A 15,927-nucleotide genomic window follows, 5' to 3' on the forward strand; every position below is an offset into this window, starting at 1 on the left:
TAAGGCAGTTAGCTCTTTTTCATATAAGTTGCAAATATATTTTCCCAGGCTGCCGTTCTTTTCTTTGACTGCTTTTAGCACCTGACAAACTTTATTTTTACTTAAATTGTAAGTTCTTAAAACTTAGTGTGTATTATACTTTGGGGATTTTAATAGTTAATATTTTTTCTTGATAATTTTTAATTTTTCTTAGTTCAGCATAAGAAAAGAATTTGGGGTGACTGATGTATTACTGCTCGGATGCACTCCTAAGACTTTTAGAAGTTCTAAGGTTAAAACAAGTCATGGTTTTCGAAACTGTGACAATAAAAACATGACACAAGCAGGATTTCCCTGGCAGTCCAGTGGTTAGGACTCGGCGCTTGCACTGCTGGGGGCCCAGGTTCAATCCTAGTCTGGGAAGCTAAGATCCTGCAAGCCTAGTGGTGCAGCCAAAACAAACAGAACAAAAATGTGTCACAGGCTAAATGATAATCTTTACCATTTAGTAGGAAACATTTAGCAATAAAATATAATTTGTCTTAGTCCTCAGTTAAATTTGGACACCTTTTTTTTTATTATGGTAAAATATATACCACATAAAATTTACCATTTTAACCATTTTTAAATGTACAGTTCATTAGTATTGACCATTTTAACCATTTTTAAGTGTACAGTTCAGTAGTAGTAAGTACATTTACATTGTTGTGTAACCATCACTTCCATCCATCACCACCATTCATCCCCAGAACTTTTTCCTCTTCCTAAACTGAAACTCTGTACCCATTAAACTAAACTCTATTCATCCCTCTTCCTAGCCTCAGGCAGCCACCATTCTACTTTCTGTCTCTATGAATTTGACTACTCTAGGTTCCTCATAAAAGTGGAATCATACAATATGGTCCTTTTGTGTGTGGCTTATTCATTTAGCAGAATGTCTTCCGAGTTCATCTATGGTATAGCTTGTGTCAGAATTTCATTCCCTTTTAAGATTGAGTAATAATCTATTATATGTATATATTACATTTTGTTTGTCCATTTGTTCCTTGATGGACATATGTGTTTTCTCTTTGACAAGGTTGTTACATAAAATCCTATTTTATATTAAATGACATTTTCTTTTCTTTCATATGTTCAGACAGATTCTTTCAAAATGGGACAAGAGTTCGTGAAACGCTTCCCTAGCAGTGCAGACAAGCTAACTAACCTTAATCTGGTTTCTACAACTTTAAATTTAGATATGACGGACCAAGTTGTGTCCGAAAAACCTGTTGAGTGCCATAAATCTAGTAAAACATCTATCAGTGCCACATCAGAAGGACTCTTGTTACAAGAAACCCCTAAGATGGAGTGCTTCAATCAAACACTTTCAACCAACAAAAGTAGTTATACAAGTTGCAGTCCTCAGTCATGCCACCTACTCAGTAAAGAACAAAGAAGAAACAATCTTCAGAAAGAATCTTTAATATTTATGAAAGGAGTTATGGACGAATGTACTCATGTAGCAAATTTCTCAGGTATTAATTTTTATATGAAATTGAGAATATATGCTGATGATATGTAAAAAATGTGAAATATTTTTAAAGTATGCTATAAGATAATTTCATATTTTCAATAATATATTTATCATTGGCTCCACAAAGTTATTTCAATGTATCATATATAAATTTTATCCATGAAAATCCAAGACCATTTTATTAGTTCGTTAAAAACATTGGGGTTTGTATCTTCTTTAGAATACTCATCTCATTGTATTAGAGATGAATATTATAATGTTATGGTTTAGTATAGTTGATTTTTTAAAAACTTATTTTATTTATTTATTTTTCACTGTGTTGGGTCTTCATTGCTATGTGGGCTTTCCTCTAGTTACAGCTAGTGGGGGCTACTCTCCTAGTTGCATGGGCTTCTCATTGCGGTGGCTTCTCGTGCTCGGCTCTGGGGTGCTCGGGCTTCAGTCGTTGCAGCTCCTGGGCTCTAGAGCACAGGCTCAGTAGTTGTGGCACACAGGCTTAGTTGCTCCACAGCTTGTGGGATCTTCTCGGACCAGGGATAGAACCCATGTCTCCTGCACTGGCAGGTGGATTCTTTACCACTGAGCCACCAGGAAAATCCAGTATAGTTGATTTTTAACTTAATGATCAAAAGTTTTAGTTTGGCAAGTATTTTTTGCATACTTACTGCATTGTATGGTGTATTTTACTTTGCAATATGGTTACCAGTATTTATATAAAATTCTTAGAGCTTCTTCAAAGTATATATGTTGCATCTTAAAAAATCCTGTACCTAGTTCCAGTTGACCCAAGCCTCATCATAGTGGTTCAAGCCAAAGAAGATGCCTATATTCCACGAACAGGAGTTCGAAGTCTACAAGAAATTTGGCCTGGTTGTGAAATCCGATATCTAGAAGGGGGTCATATTAGCGCTTATCTTTTTAAACAAGGACTCTTCAGGTAAGATGATTGGTCTAACTGGTGTCTGTTACTTGTTGTTTGTTTGGGGGATTTTTTTTTTTCTCAATAAATATAAAAAAATTGATATTTGTCTTATAGATTTTAGTCCTCTTATTTCCTTCCTGCTTCTCTCAATTCTCACATAGTGATTCTCTCTCCTTTCGTGTCTTATTTTCTTTTCCTTGTAGAGAACTAGGAAATAGCATATGATAGGCATGTTTTATTGTGTGGTTTTACCCTCTTCAAATATTAATAGCCAGGTATTTTAGAGTGTAGGGAGGAACACTAGGGTTTGTAAAACTTGCTTTGACTCATCATGAATTTTTCACTCCACTCTGATGTTCTCTCAGAATGACCTGAGCATCTTGTGGAATAATCTAGCAGTGTGTTCCAGCAGCCAGTAAATATTGAACCTTAAATGAGAAGTGAAATACTGATTTTACTGTTAATAATCTTGTATGACTCCATATTTGTTAGAACTTATAAAAACTTGCCTGCAATATGAGAGACCTGGGTTCATATCCTGGGTTGGGAAGATCCCCTGGAGAAGGGAAAGGCTACCCACTCCAGTATTCTGGCCTGGAGAATTCCATGGACTGTATAGTCCATGGGGTTGCAAAGAGTTGGACACGACTGAGCAACTTTCACTCACTCACTCATAAAAACTTTTATGCTATTATTCTAGTTTTTTGATATGCCAGTTTATTTCTACTTCTATTCGTTTGATTGTAACAATTATTATTGGAATATTTATCATTAATAGTTAAATCAGTTCACATCAAGGGGTTAGACCAGTGCCCTGTGCAGTGTTCCAAAACTGCCAACTGGACAGTCATATCGTAGAAGAATTGTGTGTGGGATATGTTTGACATGTTTTTAGCTCTTTTTTAATTAAAGAAATTATTATCTGTACGTTGTTGCTTATGTAGTTCGATGTATAGATGTCACCTTCTTGAGGTATGGATTAATTCTTCAAGTCTGTAATGTCCTCAGGAATGTAACAGTTTCTTTTTATAGTATGACCTTTTAAAAAAAAATACTCATTTGTAAAGCATTTGAGTCCTTGTTAGTCAGTGAGTGAGCGGACTATTTACCCAACACTCAAGTGACCCTCTGGCACAGCAAAACTAAAACAAAAGCAAACAAAAATTGTGTGTGGAGGGTTGCTAGGGTTGCCCAAGAAGAGTCTAAATTTCTGTTACATGTGAATGCAGGGAACCCACATGCTTGCTTTAGTAAATCGTTATCCAATTTATTTTATTACTCTTTTATGTATCTTTGTGGGAGTATGGCTGAGAGGCATTAGGAAGAATAGATGTGATCAAAGTTAGCTATAAAAACTCTTCGATGCTCACTTGAAGGCTTCATTTGAGAAAGAAATACATGTTAGCTATCAGTATGTGCCAGGTACTAGAGTGATTTCTTCTGATGTTACTTTTAATATCCCCTTTTACACAGAAAAACAGGGAACAAAAAGATTAAATAACTTGCTCAGGAGGAATAAATACTAAGCTATTTGACTTATACTCCCTACTAGTCACTTTAAAACCTAACGAAGTTTAGATGACATTGGAATAGCAGAACTTTACAAATTCACCCTTATCATTCATCAGATTTAAAAGTAAAACAAGCCAATCCTTTGTGTGCTCTAAGAATTTGGGTTAAGTTGTTTGGATTGATGGTACAAGTGAGTAAGAGACTATTCAAATGATTTAAAATGCATATGTATACTTTTACTAACCCTTCTCATACCATGTACAGTAGCCCAGATTGCAACCTTGGGCCACATTTTATAAATTTTTGAGCCAAATACACACAAGAATGATACAAAACTTTGTCTTTCCAACAAATTGGAAATCATGGTCCATAGCAGGTGCCAGTTTTAAAATTAATCTTAGTATCTTTTTAAGGATGTGGGGAAATGCTTAGTCAAACAAGTACAATGTAGGATTAGTATTAATATGATCTCAATTATTATTTATTAAAAAAAATTTTTTTTTTTTAATTTGGCTATGCCAGGTCTTAGTTGTGGCATGTGGAATCTAGTTCCCTGACTAGGGATCAAACCCTGTCCTGCTTCATTGGGAGTGTGGACACTTAACCACCGGATCACCAGGGAAGTTCCTCAGTTATTATGTAAACTTGGTAAAAATACAGACATGAGCATTAAAAAAAAAAAAAAAAAAAGCCTGTAGGAAAAGTTTAAACATGGATACCTTAGAATGATGGGATTATGACTTTTTTCTCTTTTTTGAATTTTATACAATGAAAATGTATTTGACAGTAGGGAAAAAGCCAAAATAAGCCTTACAAATAATATCTTATGAACTTGGGCCAGCTCAATTTGACTATTTCTTTCCAGTTAAAATATTAAAATACCTAGTGAAGTTAATGTAGGCTACTAAGGCTTTTAAGTTCATTTGCTATATCATAATCTATGAAACAGATTGAATATGACATTTGAAAAGTTATATAGCCAGTTAATTTTCAACAAGTAGAAAGAATAGAAAGAACCAGTTCCTTTTCATTTTATCATTTCATATTTTATTCATATAAATAATATAAATTTTAAGGCACAAAAAAATTTTAAGGCACAAAAAAGTGTTTCTCAGAAGAAGATGGCTTTTATCAACCTTGAGTTTATAAACCATCAGTTTCTGGACCATCAGTCGGAAGCACATTTTAAATTTTCCAGTAGTGGTGAATTACATGGATCCAAACACCCTCATGTACCTGCCTCTTCCACAGCTGTTTGGAGACAAGGTCAGGTTGCAAGCCACAGGTTATTTGAAAATAACTTATAGTAAAAGCATTGTCTGTCCCCCTTTTTTGCCAATTACTTGTAGTTTTTCTTTCATGTTTAATTTTAGGCGAGCCATCTATGATGCATTTGAACGCTTCCTCCATAAATACGCTAACTAGTGGGAACACTGTATACAGCCAGTGGAGCCACCGTGTTTCTTACAAAAGGAGCTTCATCCTTTGATGATGTGAAGAACAAGCAGACAGCTCTGTATACTCTACCTGCTGTCAGTTGAGCCTGGAATTCAGTATTACAAATCAGTCAACTATTATCTTTAAATACATTTGAATAATTGTAAACCAACATTTGGATGAAGTAATGTTGAATATTTTGTTAGTTTGTGGGAATCCCATAAAAATCAATATCTAGTCTGTTGTTATTTATGAAAACTTCACATTTTTATTATGAATAATTTATTAATTTAAAATAAAGTTATTCATAGAAACCCTTTTGGTTTTTAAAAAACTGCTAAATCAAACTTCGTTTGTAATATATCAGCCTGTGTTGTATATATTCCCTTACATGGTATTTCTATTATTGACTTGATTTGAGAAACATATTTCTTCTATGGATCCATAGTGAATTTATAATCTTATTTTCAATATTAACTTTCTGCCATGGATAATTCTGTGTAATATCAGTGTTAATGTTAACTTTGAATTCTAAGAAATCCTGATTGCTTTGTATTTAAGTGCTTTTAATAATTGAATGTGAGAATGCAGATAAGATGCATAAGACTTAGCTAAACTTTAAAACTTTGCCAAATATTAGGTTAGAAAAAAAATGCCAAACATATTTCCCCTACTTGAAAAGTTTCAATTCATGAAAAATGAAAATGAAAACAGACCTATTGCATTAATTGATAGATAACAATTTCTTAACATTTTCTTGTATACATACTCAGAGTTTGCTAAACATCTAACTTTAGGCCAGATACTTAAAGAGCTTTGACTTTTTAATTTCAGAAATTAATGGCCCCTTATAAAATTTGTCTCATATAAACTTCATTTTATAGAAAAGATATAATAACTAGTAACTTCTTAACCTTTTTAAAAAGAAGTATTATATGGCTACACTTGGTGCTTTCTTTTTATGTTAAACTTCTGAAGCCAAGAGCTAAAATTTTTTTAAAAGTAGAAAATATTTTGGATTTGGAATAAATGTATTTGAGTTGCATTTGTTTGAAGTGTGTGTTGTCTGTGGGTTACTTTATTATAAGTAGTCCTACTCTAGTAAGGATATTTGAATTATAAGGTGCTTTTGCAGCCTTTTTAAAGGAGGTTTTATTTGTCCTTATAATGCCTCCATCACCTTAATTTTTAAAAACTATTTTTAAATGATTAACATGAAGTCACCAATGGCATACAATGTTGTAAATTCTGTAAGACTGCTTTGACATAATGAACAAACATGGTTTGAGCTGTTAAATTTTACATGTTTAGATTAGAACCTTTTCACTGACAGTATGAAATTACTAAAGTTCTCCAACAAAATACTCTTTAAAGATAAACTAGTTGGTTAACTGAAATACAAGTATTTTCTTATGTATTTAGTGAGGTGATTGAATGCTTTCTGAGCAATGGCTTGAGCAAACCCAGTACTTTATTTTTCACATAAATATTTCCTATAAGCAATAATGTACATAATAATGTATGTAACTTTCTATTTGTAAAAGAATAAAATTCATTTCATTTTAATAAACTCTTAGGCATAACTAATTTCTCCCAAATAAATGTGAAAAAAGATATTTTTAAAAATTTCTTCTCTTAGTCAGATGTTTTAAGAATATATCCACACAACTACCTAAAGAAATGTTGTCTCATTTTTAAGTTGGGTACATAACTTGCTAGAAATTCATTTAGCCCAGAGCTGCAAACTGACAGTCAGTTCAGGCCAGCTTGGCCCACAGTTGTTTTATTCAGTGTCCATAATTCCAAAAGTTTTGAATTCAGAAACTCTTTATATTGGGTATGCAGTCCTCCGTTTGCCATAGTCCACCAGACTCCAGGCTCTTACGTGAGACTACTTCACTACTTTGTGTTTCCCTGAACATATCTGAGCCTGAGACCTCGGTTTAGATCTGTGGTTTAAAAAAGTTTCTGAATTTCATGATTTGATAAAACTGTAAGTACTGTTGAATCATTTTAGCATATGCATTTTTAGGTTGTTTCTTATGAATGTAAATTTTAATGTGGTGCTTTCTTTTGTAAAGATCATTGAATTATTAACTCTGTAACTGAAATTTTAAAATCATTTCCAAATATTTTATATTCACAATAAAAGTCTATTTAAAAAATTACTTGTTATGTTCAAGAAGTTCTATTCTAAATGCAGAAAACCCATGTCACATTTGATTAACACGGCCTAATTTGGGACTTCCCTGGCAGTCCAGTGGTTTAAGACTCTGTGCTTCCACTGCAAGGGTCATCGGTCCCATCCCTGCCTGAGGAACTAAGATCCCACAAGCTGTGTGGCACAGCAAAAAAAAAAGTCTTTAAAGAACATTCACAATGTAAAATTAAAAGGGACAAGAATTTACACCCCTCCCATAATTATTTTAGTTAAAAAATAGTATAAAAATAAAACTAGCTTAACTGCTGCTCTAAGGAAATGGCAATCCGCTCCAGCATTCTTGCCTGGAGCATCCCCATGGACAGAGGAGCCTGTCGGGCTGCAGTCCACGGGGTCACAAAGAGTTGGACATGACTGAGTGACTAAGCATAGAACTGATCAAAGAGTTTGTTCAATGGAATCTGCTCCTAAAAATATTTTAGAAGTGTTACGACTAGACCATGCATTGTCCTGTAGGTTAGGTTAAGGATTTTGATATTCATGCAAAGCTACAGAAAGCTGTGAAGTGTTTTCTTCAGGTGGGGATGAAGTGGGGGAGATGTGAAGTTGGTGGAGATTAAATATATGATTTCATGTGTTTTAAGAAATTCACTCTGGCTGCAGTGAAAAGAAGTAGTTGTAGGGGGCTGGCAGTCCTTGCAGAGATAAACTAGAAGGCTATTAAAGTGGCCCGGGTGAAGGATGATTATAGCTAAGATTATGATAGCAGTGGGTGGATACAGAGAGAGCTGGATAGATTTCAGATGATGGATTGGTGATGAGTTGGAATGAGGTATAAGCGAGTGGTATAAGGTATAAGCCTTTCAAAGAGAGAACCTTGGAAGAAGACCAGTGTGAAGGAAAGCATCTAGAACCTAGTCTGGCATATACAGATTTTTGGTGTCTAAAAAATAGTAGGATATATAAATCAGAGACTCAGAGCAGAGATTTGGACAGAAGGAAAAAAAAAAAAAGACTTGCAATCACCAGTGTTACAGGGTAGCTGATATTATAGGTATGGCTAAGATTTTGAGGCACCTAGGGAAGAAAAAGGACAACGGTTCTCTTTTTGATCTTAGGAACCCTTTATACACTTAAGATGTGAAGGCCCTAGGGAGCTTTCGGTTATGTGGATTACATTTACCAATATTACCACTTTACAAATTGAAACTAAGAAATATTTTTAAATATTTATTAATTTTAAAATAATAATAATAAACCAATACATGTTGTATTAGATTTCTAGGGTCACTGTGAAAAATGTAACACAAACTGACTGGCCTTAACCAACAGAAATTCTCTCGCAGTTCTGGAGGTTAGAAGGCCAAAGTCAAGGTGTCCATAGGTCCGTGCTCCCTCTGAAGTTTACAGGGAAAGATCTACGTGCCCCGCTCCTAGCTCCTGGTATTTGAAGACAATTTGTAGCATTCCTTGGCCTGTAGATGCATGATTCCAGTCTCTGCCTCCTTCCTCACGTGGCATTCTCATTTCTGTGTCCAAATTACCTTCTTCTTTTTTTTTTTTTTTTAATTTATTTATTTATTTTTAATAAATTTATTTATTTTAGTTGGGGGCTAATTACTTTACAATATTGTAATAGTTTTTGCCATACATTGACATGAATCAGCCATGGGTTTACATGTGTTCCCCTTCCTGGACCCCCCACCCACCTCCCTCCCCATCCCATCCTTCTGGATCATCCCATTGCCCCGGCCCTGAGCCCTTGTCACATGCATCGAACATGGAATGGTGTTCTGTTTCACATATGATAATATACATGTTTCAATGCTATTCTCCCAGAACGTCCCACCCTCACCTTCTCCCTCAGAGTCCATAAAATTGTTCCATGCATCTGTGTCTCTTATTCTGTCTTGCATATAGGGTTATCGTTACCATCTTTCAAATTCCATATATATGCATTAGTATACTGTATTGTTGTTTTTCTTTCTGGCTTACTTCACTCTGTATAATGGGCTCCAGTTTCATCCATCTCAGTAGAACCGATTCAAATGTATTTTTTTAATGGCTGAGTAATATTCCATTGTGTATATGTACCACAGCTTCCTTATCCATTCGTCTGCTGATGGACATCTAGGTTGCTTCCATGTCCTGGCTATTGTAAACAGTGCTGCGATGAACATTGGGGTACACGCGTCTCTTTCAATTCTGGTTTCCTCGGTGTATATGCCCAGCAGTGGGATTGCTGGGTCATATGGCAGTTCTATTCCCAGTTTTTTAAGGAATCTCCACACTGTTCTCCATAGTGGCTGTACTAGTTTGCATTCCCACCAACAGTGTAAGAGGGTTCCCTTTTCTCCACACCCTCTCCAGCATTTATTGCTTGTAGACTTTTGGATAGCAGCTATTCTGACTGGTGTGAAATGATACCTCATTGTGGTTTTGATTTGCATTTCTCTAATAATGAGTGATGTTGAGCATCTTTTCATGTGTTTGTTAGCCATCTGTATGTCTTCTTTGGAGAAATGTCTGTTTAGTTCTTTGGCCCATTTTTTGATTGGGGAAATTACCTTCTTCTTATAAGGACATCAGTCATTGGATTAGGACCCACTCTAATCCAGTATGATCTAATTTTAACTTGATTACATCTGCAAAGATCTATTTCCTAAGATCATATTCAAGGTACTGGAGGTTAAGACTTGAACTTATCTTGGGACTTCCTTAGTGACCTAGTGGTAAGAATCTGCCTTGTAATGCAGAGGACACAGGTTTGATCCCTGGTCAGGGAAGTAAGATCCCAGATGTCACAGAGCAGCTGAGCCTGTGTGTCACAAGTAGACAGTCCGTGAAAGTGAAGGTCGCTCAGTTGTGTCTCTTTGTGACCCCATGGTCTATATATACAGTCCACAGAAATCTCTAGGCCAGAATACTAGAATGGGTAGCCTTTCCTTTCTCCAGGGAATCTTTCCAACCCAGGGATTGAACCCAGGTCTCCCACATTGCAGGCGGATTCTTTACCAGCTGAGCCACAAGGGAAGCTATGAGAGAGTCCATGCACCCCAACAAAAGATCTCACATGACATAATGAAGATCCCACAAGCTCCAAATAAGACCGGACGCAGTCAAATATTAATAAATACTTTAAAAAACACCTATGAATGTTAACAGTTTTAATAAAAAGTAACTTGTTTTCCAATACCCCCCAAAATATTTTTAGTGAGTAATGTAGCATTATTTTAGTCTTGGGAAACTTTTAAATATCTAACTTTACAGAAGACAGCTGGACTGCCATATCTGCTTCTGCATTTAATCTGTTCTGAAAGGTTAAAAGGGTGTGAAGAAAATCTGGTTGGAAGAAGGAAAAGTGTTTTCCTTTTTAGATAACTGAGGATATTCCTCCTTGATACTACACCCAAATACCACAAGTGATAGTTTCTTAAACAATGCAATGTGGTTTCTCAAACCATATTAACTTTTCTTTCTCTGATGCATTAAAAACCATTGTTTTGTATCCTGGAAAAGAAAAAGCACATTAGTGGGGAAAGTGCTGAAATCTGAAAAAAGTCTGTAATTTAGTTAATAGTGTTTTGCCAGTGTTTCTTAGTTTTCACAAATGAACCATAGTTACATTAAGATTTTAGGTGTAGCTCAATGAAAGTCATTTGGGAAATCTTGCTACTTCCTTTCAGTTCAGTTCAGTTCAGTCGCTCAGTCGTGTCTGACTCTTTGCGACCCCATGGACCGAAGCATGCCAGGCCTCCATGTCCATCACCAACTCCCAGAGTTGAGTCTGTGATGCCATCCAGCCATCTCATCCTCTGTCGTCCCCTTCTCCTTCTGCCCTCAATCTTTCCCAGCATCAGGGTCTTTTCAAATGAGTCAGCTCTTCACATCAGGTGGTCAAAGTATTGAAGTTTCAGCTTCAACATCAGTCCTTCCAATGAACACTCAGGACTGATCTCCTTTAGGATGGACTGGTTGGATCTCCCTGAAGTCCAAGGGACGCTCAAGAGTCTTCTCCAACACCACAGCTCAAAAGCATCAATTCTTCGGTGCTCAGCTTTCTTTACAGTCCAACTCTCACATCGATACATGACTACTGGAAAAACCATAGTCTTGACTAGATGGACCTTTGTTGGCAAAGTAATGTCTCTGCTTTTTAATATGCTATCTAGGTTGGTCATAACTTTTCTTCCAAGGAGTAAGCGTCTTTTAATTTTGTGGCTGCAATCACCATCTGCAGTGATTTTGGAGCCCAGAAAAATAAAGTCAGCCACTGTTTCCACTGTTTCCCCATCTATTTGCCATGAAGTGATGGGACCGGATGCCATGATCTTAGTTTTCTGAATGTTGAGCTTTAAGCCAACTTTTTCACTCTCTTCTTTTACTTTCATCAAGAGGCTATTTAGTTCTTCTTCACTTTCTGCCATAAGAGTGGTGTCATCGCCTTATCTGAGGTTATTGATATTTCTCCAGGCAATCTTGATTTCAGCTTGTGCTTCCTCCAGCCCAGCGTTTCTCATGATGTACTCTGCATGTAAGTTAAATAAGCAGGGTGACAATATACAGCCTTGACGTACTCCTTTTCCTCCTTGGAACCAGTCTGTTGTTCCATGTCCAGTTCTAACTGTTGCTTCCTGACCTGCATACAGATTTCTCAAGAGGCAGGTCAGGTGGTCTGGTATTTCCATCTCTCTCTTTCAGAATTTTCCACAGTTTATTGTGATCCACACAGTCAAAGGCTTTAGTATAGCACTTCTATAAATTTCAAGTTGTTTTACACTAAAGTTTCTTTAAAATGGATGCTCATATTAACACATTTATTAATGTTTTGTAGTTTTAAAAATATTTTCCCTTATCTTGCTATATCTTTAACAAATGAGTTGACAATAATGGCTAGAATTACTATGTCCCCTTTAGTGTGTTAGTCTCTCAGTCATGTCTGACTCTTTGCGATCTCGTGGACTGTAGCCTACCAGGCTTCTCTGTCCATGGGGATTCTCCAGGCAGGAATACGGGAGTGTGTTGCCATTTACTTCTCCAGGGAATCTTCCTGATTGAGGAGACTCCATGGGCTCCCAAACAGTCTTACACAACTGAGCAACTGAACAACAACAATGAAGACTCTAATCTTTTCTTTCTGTAATCCCCAGAGCTTACCTTTATCTTACCCTTATCTCATTATATTTTAGTACTCAACTAACTGTGCCCCACCCTCTCCAAACCCAGTCTGTAAATCAGGCAGGTCTGATTCATTTTTTATGCAGGCAGTTCCTGGCATAGTTCAAGGACTACCTGCTGGTCCATTAAAGTTTGCAAAATGATTCCGAGTGCAGTGCTCTTTTCCGTGTACCAGATTGTAATTTTAAACCACAGTTGACCCTTGAAACTCAGGGGTTAAATTAGGAGCTTTGACCCTCTGCAAAGCAGGAAGTCCTCCTGTAATTTATAGCCAGCCCCACATTAGGTGTACTTGGTTCCACAGTATTCCCTGCTCAGCATTCCTATATTGTACCAACACTGCTTTGGTCCTGCAGTGCTGTGGTGTTTATTACTTTTTTAAAAGTCCAGGTATTTTTGGACCCAAGCAGTTCAACCCCCTGTTGTTCAAGGATCAACTGTATATTAGATTCAGCAGCTGAGGAGAGAAGGAAGCGATTGCCTTGGTGGAAGATCCTGTTCTTTGGTGAGAACTCCCATCTTTTAGGGATACTTTCCCAGGCTCGAGTTAGAAGTGAGATATCCAAGGATCGCTCTAAAGATAAATGAGCACCAAGGAGTAAAGTGAGAAGCATTGAGAGAGGCGTAAAACAATAGACACAGTGCTTCCAAGGGTAGCAGTGGCGTCTGTCTTCATCCTGCTCCACCTCCAGCTGCAACCCCAGCACTAGCAGTGGCTCAAGGGCCAGGGAAAGTTTCAGCAAGTCAGTCCGTCCAGCACTTCCAGCTCCTAGAAGCTCCTGTACCACTTAAGTCTCTCTCGACACACATGTGCCAAAAAGTGGTGTTCCTGCTTCCCATGCAAACCACCTAAAAGAGATGAAAAAGGAAAAAAGCAGAGATCTTTCCTGAAAGCCCACAAAGTGCATATTGGGAAGCTGATGAAGAATGTGATGAAGTATCTTATCATGGAGATATTCTCCACCTGTGGGGAAATTTAAAATGACTGACACACCTGTACGAAGAAAGCATCTGGATCCATCTGCAGGCCACGTAGTAGAGAATCCCTTTGGAGGTAAGAAGGCCCTGAAGTGCGGGGACAAAGGATACACTGGTGACCAGGGGATCACCGTCACTGCTGTGCTGGCCCCCTGAGCTAGGCTGCCCCCTAACCTTCTCCACCCCAGGGGGTGGGGATGCCACCACTGGCCCCGTGGTGGCTCAGTCCCTGCGTCCCCCGCCAGGCCACAGAAGCCGCCCCAGCTCCAATTCCTCTGGATAAGCAGGGCCACCCAAGTCCTGCTTCCTGTGACTTATACCCCACGCAACTGCTTTTGTCACTTTTCTAGCAAAGGAGGAGAGATAGGAAAGAAACACTCTCAGAGGCAGGCTTCTAAGGCAGCAGTTGAGACTTTTTCTGTGAAGGCTGAGTTCTGGCTGCAGGAGTGCTGCTGGTTTGGGGTTAGCCTCCAGTTTCCTGGCTAGAAAACTCACACCTTTGCAGATCCTGTGACACGGTCGGTTCAGTGGCAAAGCCAGTGGGGACAAACAGGGCTCCAGGGGACAGTGTGGTCCCTGCCTGTGTGTGCGTGCTAAGTCACCTCAGTTGTGTCTGACTCTTTGCAACCCCATGGAGTAGGCCGCCAGGCTCCTCTGTCCATGGGATTCTCCAGGCAAGACTACTGGAGTGGGTTACTATGCCCTTCTCCAGTTGCCATGCCCTCCTCCAGTCGCCATGCCCTCCTCCAATCTGGGTGCACATTTTTCCTTTCCATAGATGACCTGGAGCCAGACTAAGGGCTCCATACTTTTGCTTGTTACCCTGAGAGATCCTTCAGGAAAAGGAGGGGAGCTTTGGTGCAGCTCCCTTTTCTTCTTGGGCCTGGCCCCTACTGCCCTAGGGTCAAACATCCAAAGAAGAACCTCCCTCCCTCTGTTATCCCATTAGTTGGTTCTGTTTTCACATGTATTTGTGCAGTTATATGCACATCCTATAATTCCCTTTCTCTCTGAAATTAGTGAACAGGTCGCAAGCCAGCTCTGTAGAGTTCTTATGGACACCTCTGCGGCTGATACACACAGTGGGCCTGAAGGTTACCTTGGCAGCATATACATTCTTTCGGCTTTTATTGTACAGTCAGTATAACAGGAGAGAGGAACTGGAGGCTGAATTAATCACTAATGGCCAATGATGTAATCAACTAATGGCTAAGTGATGACACTTTCAGAAAAACCTGTAAGCAGTGAGATTTAGAGAGTTTCTGGGTTGGTGAACACATCAAGGTGCTGTGAAGGGGAGGGTGGGTGTGACATGCTGGGAGAGAACAGAGAAACTCAGTCCCTCCTCCCCTATACTTTGCCCTGTGCATCTCTTTCATCTGGCTGTTCCAGAGTTGTATCCTTCATGATAAACTAATAAATGTAAATAAAGTGTTTCCCTGAGTAGTACGAGGAGGTTGTCGGAACCTCTGATTTGTAACTGGCTGGGCAAAAGTGTGGGTGGCCTGAGTACCCTGTTTGTTGCTGTCACCTAAAGTGAGGGCAGGGGAGTTTGGGGGAAAATGGATACATGTATATGTATGGTTGAGTCCCTTTGCTGTCCACTGAAACTATTACAATATTGTTAATCAACCATGCGCCAATACAAAATAAAAAGTTTAACTAAAAGAAAAAAAATGATAAAAACTAAGGTGAGGGCAGACTTATGGCACTGGGTGTTTTAACTTCTGAAGTAGTTCGAGTCAGAACTGAACTGAATTGTTGGACACCCAGGTGGTATAGGAGAGATAGGAAATAGAATTTGTGGGTGGTGTCAGAAAACACCAAATCTACACCAAAATCTGTTCCAAATAGTCATCTGTAAATGCTGTTCTGTAACGAAATTTTACATATTTCAACTTTAAAAGCAACTTTTCATGCAGATATGTGCTGCCAAACAACTGATATCCATTTAAAGCAAATGCTTTTAATTAAACATATTCATCATCCTTTGGAAGCCATTTATCACATTTGATTAGATTCTACTCTGTGGATATCTGCCTTTTAGCAATAGTACAAAGTGGTGAAAACACCACATATGGTCTCTGTCACAAGTACTCAATTCTACCATTGTAGTGCAAAGGCAGCCACAGACAGTACATAAATGAATGAGCATGCTGCATCCCAATAAAACTTATTTATGGAACTGGAATTTAAATTTCATATAGTTTTTATGTACCACAAAAACTTTTTCCTTTTACTTTT

General features: G+C 38.0%; 1 protein-coding gene and 1 long non-coding RNA gene across 4 annotated transcripts in view; one reads left to right on the forward strand and one right to left on the reverse strand.

Moving 5' to 3' along the window:
- Positions 1-6,992, forward strand: part of ABHD18 (abhydrolase domain containing 18) — a 39,546-nt gene extending 32,554 nt beyond the window's left edge. For all 3 annotated transcript variants that reach the window (XM_081538207.1, XM_081538209.1, XM_081538210.1), the window contains 3 exons: positions 1,118-1,496; positions 2,270-2,432; positions 5,303-6,992. In XM_081538207.1, coding sequence (XP_081394333.1) covers positions 1,118-1,496; positions 2,270-2,432; positions 5,303-5,354 — 594 coding nt within the window. In that variant the 3' untranslated portion in view covers positions 5,355-6,992. The remainder of the gene's footprint in view (positions 1-1,117; positions 1,497-2,269; positions 2,433-5,302) is intronic.
- Positions 6,993-10,680: 3,688 nt separating this feature from the next.
- Positions 10,681-13,770, reverse strand: LOC145525383 (uncharacterized). The gene is made up of 2 exons (XR_014068161.1): positions 13,700-13,770; positions 10,681-13,554 (listed from the first exon to the last, which is right to left on the reverse strand). It is a non-coding gene; the product is annotated as an uncharacterized LOC145525383 (long non-coding RNA).
- Positions 13,771-15,927: the final 2,157 nt, after the last annotated feature.

This window comes from Giraffa tippelskirchi, chromosome 11 (genome assembly GCF_054371585.1).
Source record: "Giraffa tippelskirchi isolate mGirTip1 chromosome 11, T2T-mGirTip1v1.2.pri, whole genome shotgun sequence".
Taxonomy (NCBI): domain Eukaryota; kingdom Metazoa; phylum Chordata; class Mammalia; order Artiodactyla; family Giraffidae; genus Giraffa; species Giraffa tippelskirchi.